Here is a 15,294-nt window from a genome sequence, read left to right as displayed (position 1 = left end):
TAAATCTTTTTCTGTGGTCTTCAATTATTTGTGGTTTGAATTAAAAAATAAATATTAACTTCTTCATGACAATTATTCACCACATTCTCACCTGTGATTTTTCGAAAAATTTATAAGTGTGAAAAGAAAATAGTAATAAGTTTTATAATAATTTTGGCTCAAGATCAAAGACTTGCTTGTTATCTAACTTATTTTTTTATATCGGAGGTTTTGAGATTCAACATAACAATGCATCGTTTCATTTTCATAAACTGGATTTGTTTCTTGACTTTTTTATTGTCATTTCATGATTTACGCAAAATATCTGGGAGATTCTTTTTGAAATCATAAACATGTATTAATTTTTGAAGAGTTTGGATCAAATCCTAATTTCGATGTTGCTGACGTTCTTTATTTTATTTTATTTTATTTTATTTTATTTTTTTCAAATGAATGTCCATTGTGCTTTTATTTGTGAACAACAACCAAAAATTACAAGCAATCATCATGTTGATATTCTTTTTTGATATAACTCGTCCTTTCAAGTTTTTATCTTCATTTTATTTTTCTTCATGAGAATATTGAAAATACTGCAAAAGAACATGATTTTTGTTTTGTGAAGAAAACACCAAAAATAGTTCACGATGACAATTAATTTATGCAGGTGAAATGATGATTTCTCATATTTACTATGACAAAGAAAAGCAACATGTGAAGAAACACTTATTGTTCTAAAAAGCTGACTGATCGAGAAATATCATTCTCTCACATTTAATATGTTTGAAAATACTGGTTTTGATATTGATGTGCAAGGGCTATTCTTTTTGAAAAGTCGCAAATGCCCATTATTTGTGTTTGATAAAACAGAACAATTGGGGGAAAATATGGTCATTCAAGCTTTTTATGCACAAAGCATGGAATAATTGTTTAACTTATAACATTTTTAAACTTAACCAGATTTCAAAACAAATTTGAGTTTCACATCTGTAGACAAACATTATTGATACAGCAACATTATGTTTTGCAACCTCACATGCATTTCAAAAAATGAACCCGTTATTTTCATTTTTTTTAATCACAAAAAGTTCACTAAGATGCATAATTTTTCAATGAAAATGCCTGAAGTCAAATATTTTGTCACAATTTTTCTATTCACATTTGAACATTATTATTTTCTCATTATTATAATGAAATTATTATTTCAACAAATGGGTATTTTGTTCAAGTTTGATTCATGGATTAAATAAGATAAATTGCAACATGGGAATAAAACTTCCTATATAGTTTTATCAAATTCAAATAATGGGCATTTGCGACTTTTCAAAAAGAATAGCCCTTGCACATCAATATCAAAACCAGTATTTTCAAACATATTAAATGTGAGAGAATGATATTTCTCGATCAGTCAGCTTTTTAGAACAATAAGTGTTTCTTCACATGTTGCTTTTCTTTGTCATAGTAAATATGAGAAATCATCATTTCACCTGCATAAATTAATTGTCATCGTGAACTATTTTTGGTGTTTTCTTCACAAAACAAAAATCATGTTCTTTTGCAGTATTTTCAATATTCTCATGAAGAAAAATAAAATGAAGATAAAAACTTGAAAGGACGAGTTATATCAAAAAAGAATATCAACATGATGATTGCTTGTAATTTTTGGTTGTTGTTCACAAATAAAAGCACAATGGACATTCATTTGAAAAAAATAAAATAAAATAAAATAAAATAAAATAAAGAACGTCAGCAACATCGAAATTAGGATTTGATCCAAACTCTTCAAAAATTAATACATGTTTATGATTTCAAAAAGAATCTCCCAGATATTTTGCGTAAATCATGAAATGACAATAAAAAAGTCAAGAAACAAATCCAGTTTATGAAAATGAAACGATGCATTGTTATGTTGAATCTCAAAACCTCCGATATAAAAAATAAGTTAGATAACAAGCAAGTCTTTGATCTTGAGCCAAAATTATTATAAAACTTATTACTATTTTCTTTTCACACTTATAAATTTTTCGAAAAATCACAGGTGAGAATGTGGTGAATAATTGTCATGAAGAAGTTAATATTTATTTTTTTAATTCAAACCACAAATAATTGAAGACCACAGAAAAAGATTTAATCAAATAAAATAAAAAATGTCAAAGTGATATTTGAGGACTCAATGAAAATATACTCCAATTAGAAGTTGCATGTGTTTGTTCATTGTTTTCCATTTTGTTGTCAAAGACAAAAACTTCATTTTCACATTGGAAACCATTTTGCCAACGCTGATGCGTTTTTCATTCTCCATTCGAATTTGAATGAGCTTTGTCTTTTCACAGCTGGGAGCTTTGCCATCTCATGCTCCACAGGTTTTCACACACAAAGAGCCATCACCATTTTCTGTGTTCAACAAATGGACACTGAAAAGGAATCACTGGAGCAAGCCAGCTCGATCTCCAATGTTTGATTCTGCCTGAATGTCAAAGAGCTCTTCAACACATTTTCTTTCTGTTTTACTTTTTATTTTTGATTTTTTTTCCCCCCGCTGCACAAAGCCTTTCAACACGAAACAAAAAAGTGGAAATGGAGCATAATCAAGAAAAGAAAGAATCCCAAAAACAAAAATAGAATCACAATCACAATCACAATCACTAAAACAGAAAACAAAAACTATTTTCCTGTTAAATATGCAGGAGAAAAAAAAAATAAAATAAAATTCATATAAAATTGATTATTACAAAATAAATAAGTCACTTCTTTTTGTTTAACGAGCAAAAAGAAATTTTAATAAAATAAATAAATATTTCTCCATTTATAATTTGCCCAACTCGCTTCTTGACACAAGTGAAAGTGTTCCACTTCTATAAGACACCACAACCACACTCGGTGAAGTTCCTTCTGTTGAGTTGCAATCAATCTTCAGCTTTCTCATCCCCAGATGACCTGTTGACACACTGAACAGTGTTCCAGCTGCTGAAAGTGCTCCTGTTCCAATCGAACTCTCCGTCCTCCCTTTCCCAATAACTGAAATCTTCTTTGTCTCAATCTCAATTGTTGTTGTCTCGCTTTGATGATTCCCTTCCATCAATGTGACAGACAGACTCATCTGTATTTCGCACATCTCAAACGCCTTCTTCACCGTTTTGCACGGATTTGACTCATTAGTCCCACACTGATCAATCAAATCATTTCCATTCACCGAAACATAGATCGTCTTGTCCTTCAGCCAATCCTTTTTCATTGTTTGATCATACACCCAACTCCCTGAACTCGAATAATTATACACATAACACAGTCTCTGGTCATCTGTGTTTGTTGTGTAGCATTCATTAAACGGATTTCCATTGTTCAAAAAAACATTGTAATAATCGACATAATACGCATCGTGACCATATGGAACATTGGACAGACATTTACATTCATGGAAGAAAAGAAAATAACAATAAATCGTTTCATTTGGCGCTGTTTGTTTGTTTGGCTCCAACCTCAAACCTCCTCCATGTGATACTGCTGAGCACGAAATAAACTGAACGCTCCTCATTTTGAATTGGACTGGTACATTATATAAACTAATACCCCCACCATATGAATTTGTAACCGAACATGAAGTGAAACTGCAGTCAAACATACAAGCACTCTCCCCTTCTCCATTTTCTGTTGGAATGCATCCTATTCCTGAAACCTGAAAAGATTCAAAAAGAAGTCCTCCTCCGTAATTAACTGCTTTACAATTCTGGAATTCACAACTGCTGATCCGAGCACATGTTGAAATGGTATTCACATACAATCCTCCTCCGGCATTGTTTTGAACAGAGCATGAATTAAAAAAATTATTTTCGATTTGAATAGATTTAATTGTATGGCACATGATTCCGCCTCCACGACTGAATGCAAAACAGTTATTAAACAGACAATGTGAAACAGATAGTTCTCCATTTCCCTTGTTGTACATGAAAATAGCCCCTCCACTCGATATCCCGTCTGTATTAGAGTCAATTTCTCCAGTTGTCTTCGATCCACTCCATTCGCACCAAATAAATGAATTTGCTCCATTATCTGTTGTATTTTGTCTCCCTGGAGTCAACTTTCCATCTGCAGTTCCAGTGCATTCAACATTCCTTGTTCTGCAACACCCAATAAATGAAGTGTTCGAAACAGTCAGAGATGCAAAGGGATTATTGAGGGAATGAACAATTCCTCCATCATATGCATCGCAGACTGATGAGAATGAGCAACCATTCATAAAACTTGATATTTGAGGAAATGTAGTTGTTGGAGATAGGCAATCTGAAGATGCTGTTGAGATGTTGAAAAATGATAATTTGGAGAGGGATACAAGGGGAATAGAAGGTGATGAGAAAAAGTCGGTAAATAGAGGAGAAATGCGATTCTCTCACAGAAGTTCTTCCTATACATTCTCCTTCCCCACTCCTCTTGGCAAAGCGTCGCAAAATATCATTATGTGGCTATATCCCTTTTTCTGCCTCTATTGCTGCTGCTTCCGAAAAGATTTTTGTTAAAAAAATTCCACAAAAATTTCTTTTCCCATTCTCTTCAGTTTTTTCTGCCTGGATCATTCTGCCAAACACTCTTCTGGATTCTGTTTTCTCCCAATTTCTTCCAGGAATGCCCAGAAAAAAACAGTGCTTCCACATCCCGTATTTCATGCTCCCCCAGCGCTTTTGACAACACCTGATCGCATCACACATCAATCAAATCAAAAATTAAAAAATACAAACACAAATAAAAATAAAAAATGGAACATGAAGAAAATGAACAAACAAGAATAAAATACCTCCACAAATCTTCATTTCCCTTCACTCCCCTCATCCCCTGTTTGCCTCCCTCTAATTAACTCTCACCCCAACATCATCCACTCCAAGCACCACACACACCACGCCTTCGCTTTTCATATCCAATTCCAAAAATAAAGAAAAAATAATATGTTGTTCTCGCCCGCTCTTCCATTGCCCATTCAACATCACTCTCACCATTCTTCTCTTCCCATCTTCCTCCATCCAATCTTCAATCCAAAAAAAAAATATGAAATATCTCTTCTTCCTCTTCTCATTCTTCAAGCAAGGCTTAAAAAAAACAGTCTTCACCCCGTCGCCATCCCTCAGGCAACATGTGATGGCTTTCCGCGCATCTTTCGGCAATTCACTCAATATCCTCAATAAAGAAAAACAAAATAAAAAATATAAAATATATAAATTCTCATGAAACAAATCACCAAACCTGTCTCCTCTTTCACCATGAAAGGCTCACAAAGCAATCGCACATTCCCTTTCCTGTGCTGCCTCGACTGCCCAGATGAGCATGACTGCATCCCCAAACATCCCCACCCATCAGCTGCCAAAAATACAACATCCAACTCGCTTTTGTCACCCCCTTTAAAATAAAAAATATGTGTGTGAAAATCCCAGCTGCAATGTGTTCTTCCATCAGTCAGGCACTCTGCTCCACACTCTTTATCCCCCTCCCCTTTCCTGCTCCTTCTCACAAACATTGTTTCCCACTTTCGCCTTTCTTTTCCAAAAAACGAACTGCTGAAAAATCATCTCATCAAACACAACTGCTGCAAGCACCATTTTCTCTTGTGCGCATCCGCTTCTCTGATCAGCCACAAGCTGAACCCTGCTCCCCGCAAACAATCTCGCTTAGAAATCAAACACTGCCAAATACACGAATTTCAGAAAATGAACAAATATATCCCCAAAACAAGTTTAATTTTTGTTTTCACACACCCCTCTCAACCTCGTCCCTTTTCACTCAGCCATTGCCGAGAAAAAGAAAATATCAAAATGATTTGTTGGTTTGAGTCTTTTTTGTAATGGATTCAATGATCATCAGATTTGAAAAAACGGAATATTCCATTCACAGAATGAGAAATCCGTGAATGAGCATTACCTGCAGAACTAAGAATATTATTTCCTGTGTGACAACAGACAATGGTGAGATGCATTATTTTTGGAATTCTGACCTTTGATTTTTGTCAATTGGATGGCCAAGGGGATTGCAACAATTTCATCAAAAACACAAAAAGACATAATGTATGTAATTTATATTGTTCTATTGATTGTGAAGATATTTCCATCTGTATCCTCTCCAAAGTGCAGGAATCCGAATTATTGTTGAAATGGCCAATCTCCGCTTTGGAGAGCAATACGATGAGAATGGAGCAGATTATTATACAGCCATTGGGAAATAAAGGACGTTACGGAAGATACATGATTTTCATAATTTTTTATTTGGTGCAAGAGGTGAAAACAAATTCAATTGTTATTTTATTGAATGAAAATAACAAGAAGGAATTCTGTGAAGGACAAAATCTGCACAGAATTATATAGAATTTTAAAACCTAAGGCAAAGGAGAAGCTTTTTTGGCAAAGAAAGTGGCAGGCGATATCGAGGGAAGGACAATTTTTGCGAATAAAAACTTAGAAAACAATGCAAAGCAATGAGAGTGGAGATCAGCAACATCAATGGGGAGTTAAACAGCTGTTGCTGCCGTTGGAAAGATGCATGTGTGTTTTGTGGAATATGCGCAGAGAAGCAAGACTTTCCAAAAATTCGTGCTTAAATGAAAAAAAGAATGATTTGTGACAAAAGCATCAGTCTCGGCCTGTGTTCCTGCAAGAATGGCAAGACAAGTGAAGCACCCTGCAGCTGTTACCGTTCTTTAACCTTCACCGAGCTGCTACAAGGGCGAGTGGAAAGCTTGGCGTTTTGTTGTCATGGGCAGCATTAAGTAATTTGAGTTGGGAATTATCATCTTCCCGTCTCCATCAACGGTATTTCGACTTCTGCTGGCATAGTTCAGTATTTTTTGAGGCTCTGTTTGGCTGCTAATTTGGGGTTGGGCTGTTTTGCTACAGTTGTTGCGGGAGATGGCAACAAAGCGACTTTGTCATATCTGCCGCCAACTGCAACAGGTGGATCAGCCTTTTTCTTCTTCTTCTTCTTCTTCTTCTTCGTTTTTGTCATTTTTGGAGCAGACGAGCATTGGCAGCAACGAGGGATGAATTGAGGCAAGCACATGCAATATGTGTGGGGAGAGCCAAGGGATAAAAGGACGGGCATGTCCCTGACGTTCCTGATATTGCCATGACAGAAAATGGGATGTGCGCTTGAAGTGCCGGGGATGAGCGAAGCAGCGCAACGGCTATGGAGCAGCACACAACACTCAAGGCATGCTGTTTATCCGCGTTTTGTGTTGACTGTGCTTGAGGCAGAGGGAATGGCGGGATGTGTGCTCTTTTTTGTGTGAGTTGCATGGTTGGAGAGGATGAGGAAAGGAGGGATGGAAGTGCCTTGTTTTATTTGAGAGGAAGGCAGAAGAGAGAGAAGGAAGATATGGATTGAAAGAATCAAGGAAGAGAAGAAGGGTTATGAGACTGAGATGAGAGAAACGAGGGAACAAGAGAAGGAGAAGAAGAATGAGGAGAAGAGAAGGGAAGTGAAGAAGCGGAAAATGAAGCGGAAGGTTTCGAGAAGAAAAAGGTATAAGGATAACATCTAAAAAATCATATTTTTGATATTTTATTTCAAATTTATTTTCAAATATTCTTTCAATATTCTTTTCTTTTTTTCCATATTTTATTTAATATTTCTTCGGTTTATCTTTTTTCCCCTGAATTTTTACAGTTGTTTTTTTAATGACAAAAGTGCATTTGCATGAGTCGTCAAGAGCAATGGATGCGAATGGAATGTGGGAAAAAGGCAGAAGAAGACAACAGAAGAAAAAAGAGATTTTAGGGAAAGCAAATGGCGAAGAAGATTATGTTCTTGTTTCAATTTGGAGGCACTGAAGGAAAAAGACGCTTTTCTTTTGGGGATATACATTTCAGAAGCAGGAGAAGAGGAAGGAAAGAGGAACTCAAGCTCATTTGAATCTTGATGAACATCTCGTTGAGAGGCATGGAAGGCTTATGGAAAATGAGAGAGGGAAAGGAAATGTTTCGGTGAGTGAATCAAGCTCTATTCCTTTCGTCATCTTCAATACCCCTAATATCCCTATCTCATTTGACGTTTTTCAACATCTCGACAGAATCCACTTCTTGTTCATCTGCAACAACTACATTATCACAAGCATCAAGTTTTTGAGCAGTTGCTCATTTTCGTCTGTTTGTGATGCATATGATGGAGGGATTGTTCCCTCCCTCAACAACCCCTTGCCTCTCTGACAGCCTCAAACACATCATTCATTGGGTGTTGCAGAACAAGAAATGTTGAATGCACTGGAACTGCAGACAGAAAATGGACTCCAGGGAGACAAAATGAAACAGAAAATGGAGCGAATACATTCACTTGGTGCGAATGGAGTGGATCGAAGGCTCCTGAGAAGAGCGACGATTATTCAAATCAAGCCTCGAATGGAGGAGCAATATTTATGCACACCTTAACATCTGGAACACTTACCGTTTCTCACTGCGCATTCAATGACTGCTCATCATATTGGTGTGGAGGAGGGATTATGTGCTATACTATCAAAGCAGCGACTGTTGAAAGCAGCACTTTCAATTGCTGTGTCTCCTCAAATCGATATGGGGGAGGTGTGTATTTGTATAATGTTTCTTCGTGTGCTCGAGTGAGTGGATGCGAGTTCAAAAACTGTCAAGCGATTGGTTCAGGTGGAGGATTGAAATTAGATAATTTTCAGGTTTCTGGAATAGGATGTGTTGGAAATGAAAGTGGAGAAGGGGAGAGTGCGTGTGTGTTTGACTGCTGTTTCACTTCATGCTCAGTCACAAATACTGTTGGTGGAGGCATGTATTGTGTTAATATTCCTGCCACGCAATTCAAAATGAGGAGTGTTCAGTTTATTTCATGTTCAGCAACGTCAACTGGAGGAGGATTGTGTTTGCATCCAAATCGAGCAACAGCACCAAATGATAAAATTTATTGTTTCTTCATATTTTTCCATGAATGCAAATGCTCTGCAGCCACTCCATATGGGCATGATATGATATATTACGATAATAACAATTTATATTTATCTCAAAATAATCCGTTTTATGAATGTTACACAACAAACACAGATGACCAGAGAGTGTGCTACGGATATTGGACAAGTGACTGGGCATATCAGCTCACGGACAAGAAGGAGTGGCTGAACGAATGGTCGAAGGTTCTGTTTGTGGGGGTGAATGGTAAGGACTCGAGTGGGCTGTGTGGGATGGGCGAATCGGCACCTTGCAAGACGGTAGGACACGCAGTGGAGATGGGTTTGGAAGAGCTGAGCTCATCAGTCATGCTGATGGAAGGGAATCATGTGAGTGAGGCAACAACAATTGATATTGGAGAAAAGAAGATTTCAGTCATTGGGAAGGGAAGGGAAACATGTTCAATTGGAACAGAAACAAATTTTTATATTTCATCATTCTCTTCTTTTTCTTTTTCATCACTATTATTGCCTGTTTTTAAGATTTTTGTCTGTTGGAGTTATTCAGCTGAAAGCATAATCTAGGATCGGAAATGGGAGATTTTTGGAAGCTGAAGAAAAGGAATTATGTTAGAAATGAGATGAACAGCGGAAATAGGTCATATGGGCTTTGTGAGCAGAAAGGAAAAGTGCCTTGAGAGATACAAGAAGAAGGAAAAGAAGAAGAAGAAGAGGAGGAGGAAGAAGAGGAAGAGGAAGAGGAAGAGGAAGAGGAAGAGGAAGAGGAAGAGGAAGAGGAAGAGGAAGAAGAACATATTTATGAAGCGTAGAAATTTTTTAAACATTTTGAATGATAATTTTTTTTTCCAAGTGTTATAATATTTGCTGTTATATTCAATGCAAATGCAAGCATATGGAGTGCGGAAAGATGAGAGAAGGCGGCATGATAAGGGTTTAGAGGAATGAGCGAAGAAATAAATGAATAGAAAAGAAGATATTCTTCGAAGGTTTAGGAGGGCATATACCGCGAATCTTGTTAAAAGCAAAAAGAAAGAGTGAGAAATTGATTACGCGACAAAAGAATGCGTCTGAGAATAATTTGAGAAGAGAAAAAGAAGAATGAAAAAGAAGAAGGTGCTTTTAAAAAAATTTGATCGAAAGAGAAAATTTGACGAAAGAGAATGAATGAAAGAAGGAGGATAAGAGGAAAAGAAAGGTTAATTTGGAAATATTGTTTTGAGGAAATGTTGAAAAAATGTTAGAAGAAAGAAAAAGAAGAAAGGGAAATAGAAATTGATGAGGATACGAAGAAGATGGAGAAGTTGATATTGCAACATCATCCAACGAGAGTGACCCATTCCCATCAGTTACCACAGCCACACTCGGAGAAGTTCCTTCTGTTGAGTTACAATCAATCTTCAAGTGACTCATTCCCAAATGACCTGTTGACACGCTGAACAGCGATCCAGTTGATGAAAGTGCCCCTGTTCCAATCAAACTCTTATCTTTGCCTTTCCCAATAACTGAAATCTTCTTTGTCTCAATATTAATAGTTGTTGTCTCGCTCGTGTGATCCCCGCCCATCAGTGTGACTGACAGGCTCACCTGGATCACGCTCTTTTCAACTGCAACACCAATGGTTCTACATGCATATGATTCATTCGCCCCACAAAACTCTTCTGCGTTTCCTCCACTCACAGCCACAAATCGATTGAGAATCCCTCTCTTCAACCAATCCTTTTTCGATGTTTGGTTATATGACCAACCCTTGGAATCTGTATAATTATATCCGTAGCACACTCTCTGGTCATCTGTGTTTGTGGTGTAACATTCATAGAACGGATTATTTTGAGATAAATATACACTGTAGTAATCATAATACATCACATCATGCCCATATGGAGTGGCTGCAGAGCATTTGCATTCATGGAAGAACAAAAAATAACAATAAATTAAATCTTTTTGTGATGTTTGTCTTAATGGATACAGCTCCAATCCTCCTCCATATCCATTTGCTGTGCATGAAATAAACTGAATGCTCCTCATTTTGAATTGCGTGATGGGAATATTTGCACAATACATACCTCCACCATGATTATTTGTGATTGAGCATGAAGTGAAACAGCAGTCAAACACACACGCACTTTCCCCTTCTCCATTTTCTTCTCCAATGCAATCTGTTCCTGAAACCTGAAAATTGTCGAGATAAAGTCCTCCTCCCCATTTATTTGCTTTACAATTCTGGAATTCACATCCACTGATCCGAACACATGATGAAATCACATAAATACACATCCCTCCTCCAACCCAAGTTTTTGCGGTGCATGAGTTGAACGAATTGTTTTCAATTTCAACCGATTTGATTTTTGCACACATAACTCCCCCTCCATCGTAATGGGCATAGCAGTCGTTGAATGAGCAGTGCTTAATAGAAACTGATGCGTTTGATTGACTGTGCATGCAGATGGCCCCTCCACTCGATATTCCATCAGTATAAGAGTCACTTTCTCCTGTTGTCCTCGACCCATCCCATTCACACCAAGTGAATGAATTTGCTCCATTGAATGTTTCGTTCTGTCTATCTGGCTTTATAATATTATCTGCAGTTCCTCCACATTCAACATTCCTTGTCCGACAACATCCAATAAACGAGGTGTTTGAGGCTGTCAATGAAGCCAAGGGGTTGTTGAGGGAATGAACAATTCCGCCATCATATGCGTCGCTAACTGATGAGAATGAGCAACCATTCATAAAACAAGAGGTTTGGGTTGATGTTGTTGTTGAAGGTGAACATGCATCATTTGCTGTTGATATATTGAAAAAAGTGAGTCTGGAGAGGGATATTAGGGGTATTGAAGGAGATGAGAGGAATGGGGCAGATGAGACACAAAAAGAAGAGAAGTGTGATTCACTCACTGAAATACTCCCTTCAATGCCTTCTCCATCTCCATCTCCTTCTCCTTCTCTTCCTCTTCCTCTGCCTCTTTCTCCTTCTCCATCACCTTTTTCTTCACCTCCACTCTTCTCCCCTCCATGTCCCTTCCCTCCAAACAGCCTTCCAGAGTAAATCTCTCCCGCTCTTCTCCACCCTTTCAATGTGATGTTTGTCAACACCCCAATGCTCCCACTCAGATCAAATGCACCTGCACCATCATCCTTCCCCATCCCCACAACACACCCTCTCGCCACAACCACATATCTCACCCCTACTCTCGCCTCAAACCACCAGCCCTATCCTCTTCATCTCAACCGATGAGTTTTACAACTCCCCACAACAAACTTTTCATCTTCTTCCCTTTTTCACACTCTTCTTCAAATGTTCCTCAAAAAATCATTTCCCTTACTCTCTTTCATCTCATTTCTCTTATTTTCTTCCTTCATTCCTCTTCATTCCTCTTCATTCCTCTTCATTCCTCTTCATTCCTCTTCATTCCTCTTCATTCCTCTTCATTCCTCTTCATTGAATTTTCTCTTTCAGTTTTTATGCTAACAAATATCTCTTCTCCATAATTCTTCTTCTCGATTTTATGTTGTGCATATAATTCAGCCATATCACCAATTTCATTCCCTCTCTTCTGTCTCTTCACCTCCTTGTCTTCAAATCGTTGCATAAATCTTCAAATCTCTTCTCTTCCATTCATTACGTTTTCACCTCCGGCTCATTTATCTATATTCTCAAAATTTATTATTGTCTGATTTCTGAAAAGTGCCCAAAAGCCGTCTTTCCGCGTTTCATGCTCATCTCTTGGCATTGAGTATTCCCGCAAAACTTCTTATTTCTTGCAACAACAAATTGTCATTTGAAAAAATCGGATTTGAAAAAAAAAAAAGAGAGAGAAAGAAAGTAATTACGCTCGTTAATAATTACCTCAAATATTGCAACTATCTTTTCGACACACCAAATCAATCTTCTCCTTATTCTTCTTTTGTTAAATATTCGTCTGAATGGAAAATTTTGGAAAAAGTTCTGGCACCTTTGTTCATTACTCAGCTGCAGATGTGTTCAACTAGCTGTGCGGCCCTTGTTCTGTTGCCTAAGCCTTGCCTTAAATTGAAGAACCTGCCAAAATTGCAAGTTTGCTCTTTATGGATTTCTCTGCTAACATTTGAAATCAGATCTTCAATAAAGTTTGTTGTTCATCATTATTTTTTTTTTCCCTTTTTTCCTTTTTTTCTTTCTTTTTGATGTTTATTTCTGAAGTCTGAGCGAATGGGTTATTGTTAAAGAATAGCGTTTGATCAAAATTGCAGGAATCACCAATTATCGCCAGGTGTATTGCATTCTGAGTCATTTAGCCTTTCGCGCTGTTAGGATTTGCTCGTTGGAATGTTTATGATGAGAAAGAATAATTATTAAAAATATGATGTTGTGGATGGAATACCTTTTTCTTTGCGTTTCTTTCATGTGAAGAACTCCAAATGAAATAGAAAGGTCATGAAGGAGGATTGATTGAAGAAGTTGTGATGAAGCGAGAAAAGAATAAAAAAATGAAAGACAGCAATGTGATTATGCCATGTGTTTTCATGGACATTTTTCCGCTGTAATTTGCATGAAGAAGAGATTATCGGATTGATTGAGCATGCGACTCTGGCATGCAAAAAGGCGAAGCATTTGAATTCTGTCAATGTTATATTTTTCTATTCCACACCATTATTTCGCATTCTGAATAGCTTTTCTGTTTTTCATCTTGCCTCTTTTCTATATCTTTTTTCATCATTATGCACCGCATTCGAAATTGCATCAGTTTTGTTTCAAATGTGTTCCGTTTTTTAAATGATGCATAAACTTCAAAAACTGCATATGACTTGTTTGTCAAAGTTATTTTTACAAAATGATATTCTTGCTCTTTTTATTCAGCAGATATTATTGGTTGCTCTGCGAAATGGAAAAGTGAACAACGAACAGAAATTTCCAGACCACGTCAAAAACAGAAAAAATATTTCAAAACATAGAAATTTGTTTTTCAAGAAAAACAAGAATTCTTGTCTCCAAGAATAATCCCGGATCTTCTTTCACCTTTCATTCATTTATGCCAGTATGTTGATTTGCTTCATCAAAAAACAGTTTTCTCTTCAACCATTCCTGCTCCGCACTTCATCGTGTTCCGCCTTTCCCTTTTGCGTTTGACTCAAAGCGCTGTTGATGGCTCTCCCTTGAATCAAGTCATCTGTGCTCCTCGCCTCATCGCTCGCCATCATTTCAAACAGCTCAATGATATCCTTTGCCAGATTTCTGTTGTTTCCGCTTGATGCTCTGTGCAGTCTCACAAAGACATGTCATCAGATGCTCATTCTTCCTCTCTTCATTTCTTCATAAATTAATTTCTCAAACCTTATGCTCGACAAATAGATCAGATTGAACTGAAAATGAATCATTTTTTTTTTCTCAAGCCCAAACACCCAGTGTGCTTCTCCAACAACATCGTGTTGTCCAATGACATCTTATTATCCCCTGCCATTTTGCCCATTCCATTCAACTGTTCTTCTGAAAATGTCAAATTGCATCTCTCTTTCTCTCGTGTCTTCCCCCTTTTTCACCCTGTGTCTCAGCATCGCCCCAGTTTCCCGAATAATCCTGTCATATCAGCTGAAAAATCTGAAATGCTCATCAAATATCGAATAAACCTCATGGCACACAAATCCAGAAGCATCTGCCTCTTTTGCATCTCCATGCTTCCCCTGATTCAACACCATCTGATAATTGAGCTTGCAGGGATTTTGAAGTGGCAACTGCCAAGCAGCAGACAGAAAGCAATCGCAAGCTTTAATTACAATAGGCATTCAAACTCCGTTGCCTCTGCTGCTCAACTTGCTTCAAAAACGAAAGGCCAACAAAAAAAGATAGAAAGTGATTATTAATGAATGGCAAAAATAAAATGAAATGCACATGCATTGCTTTTTCCAAAAAAAAAATATTAATTCGTGCACAATTCATAACGAAAATCCTTTATAATTATATTTCAATTTCTATCTTTGATTTCAGATTTCACAAGGAACATCAATCTTTTGAAAATACTCGGATGTTCTGAAATCTGTCAGCCACAGACTTTGTTTCACTCCAAATTGCATCGGTTTCATGAAATATCAATAATCATGGCTTGTTGATGCGCGGAGAGTCTGTTCATCGAAAAACTTGTTTTATCAACAGTTTTGAAGGATTTAAGTATGTATTATGATCAAGACATTCGGAATATTTTGATGGCCGCAACGCTGTTTGCAGTGTGAAGCGGGATGTGACGGGGTGAAATGTGTTTGTGTGTGTTTGTTGTTTTCATGGTTGTTGCTCATTCTGTGCACGCTTTTGGAAATGGCATCGAATTTTTTTGTTGCTTGAAGAAGAGCAGCACAAGGACATATTTGCGGGGGATGTGTTTTATTTCGATGGGCGCAGCAACTGACCAGGGACAACGAAAAGCAAGGAAAGACGTGACGGGGTTGGA

At 37.2% G+C, this 15,294-nt stretch overlaps 3 protein-coding genes across 3 annotated transcripts; 1 reads left to right on the top strand and 2 right to left on the bottom strand.

Annotated features, from left to right (window-relative positions):
- Positions 1-8,362: 8,362 nt before the first annotated feature.
- MONOS_14942c1 (uncharacterized protein) lies at positions 8,363-9,439 on the top strand (the record flags this gene model as incomplete). The annotated part of the gene is made up of 1 exon (XM_067867785.1): positions 8,363-9,439. One exon carries the CDS (start codon positions 8,363-8,365, stop codon positions 9,437-9,439), a length of 1,077 nt encoding a protein of 358 aa, XP_067733075.1.
- Positions 9,440-9,863: 424 nt separating this feature from the next.
- Positions 9,864-12,019, bottom strand: MONOS_14941 (uncharacterized protein; the record flags this gene model as incomplete). The annotated part of the gene is made up of 3 exons (XM_067867784.1): positions 9,864-9,886; positions 10,237-10,761; positions 11,779-12,019. 3 exons carry the CDS (start codon positions 12,017-12,019, stop codon positions 9,864-9,866), a joined length of 789 nt encoding a protein of 262 aa, XP_067733074.1.
- A 1,908-nt stretch (positions 12,020-13,927) lies between these two features.
- MONOS_17148 (uncharacterized protein) lies at positions 13,928-14,548 on the bottom strand (the record flags this gene model as incomplete). The annotated part of the gene is made up of 4 exons (XM_067870040.1): positions 13,928-14,108; positions 14,187-14,295; positions 14,393-14,429; positions 14,480-14,548. The coding sequence occupies 4 exons, from the start codon at positions 14,546-14,548 to the stop codon at positions 13,928-13,930; spliced, it is 396 nt and encodes a 131-aa protein (XP_067733073.1).
- Positions 14,549-15,294: the final 746 nt, after the last annotated feature.

The sequence above is a fragment of the Monocercomonoides exilis genome (assembly GCF_001643675.1).
Source record: "Monocercomonoides exilis strain PA203 chromosome Unknown scaffold8-1962414, whole genome shotgun sequence".
Taxonomy (NCBI): domain Eukaryota; phylum Preaxostyla; order Oxymonadida; family Polymastigidae; genus Monocercomonoides; species Monocercomonoides exilis.
The sequence above is the reverse complement of the archived record's forward strand: the minus strand, read 5'-3'. Positions and strand labels throughout refer to the sequence as shown.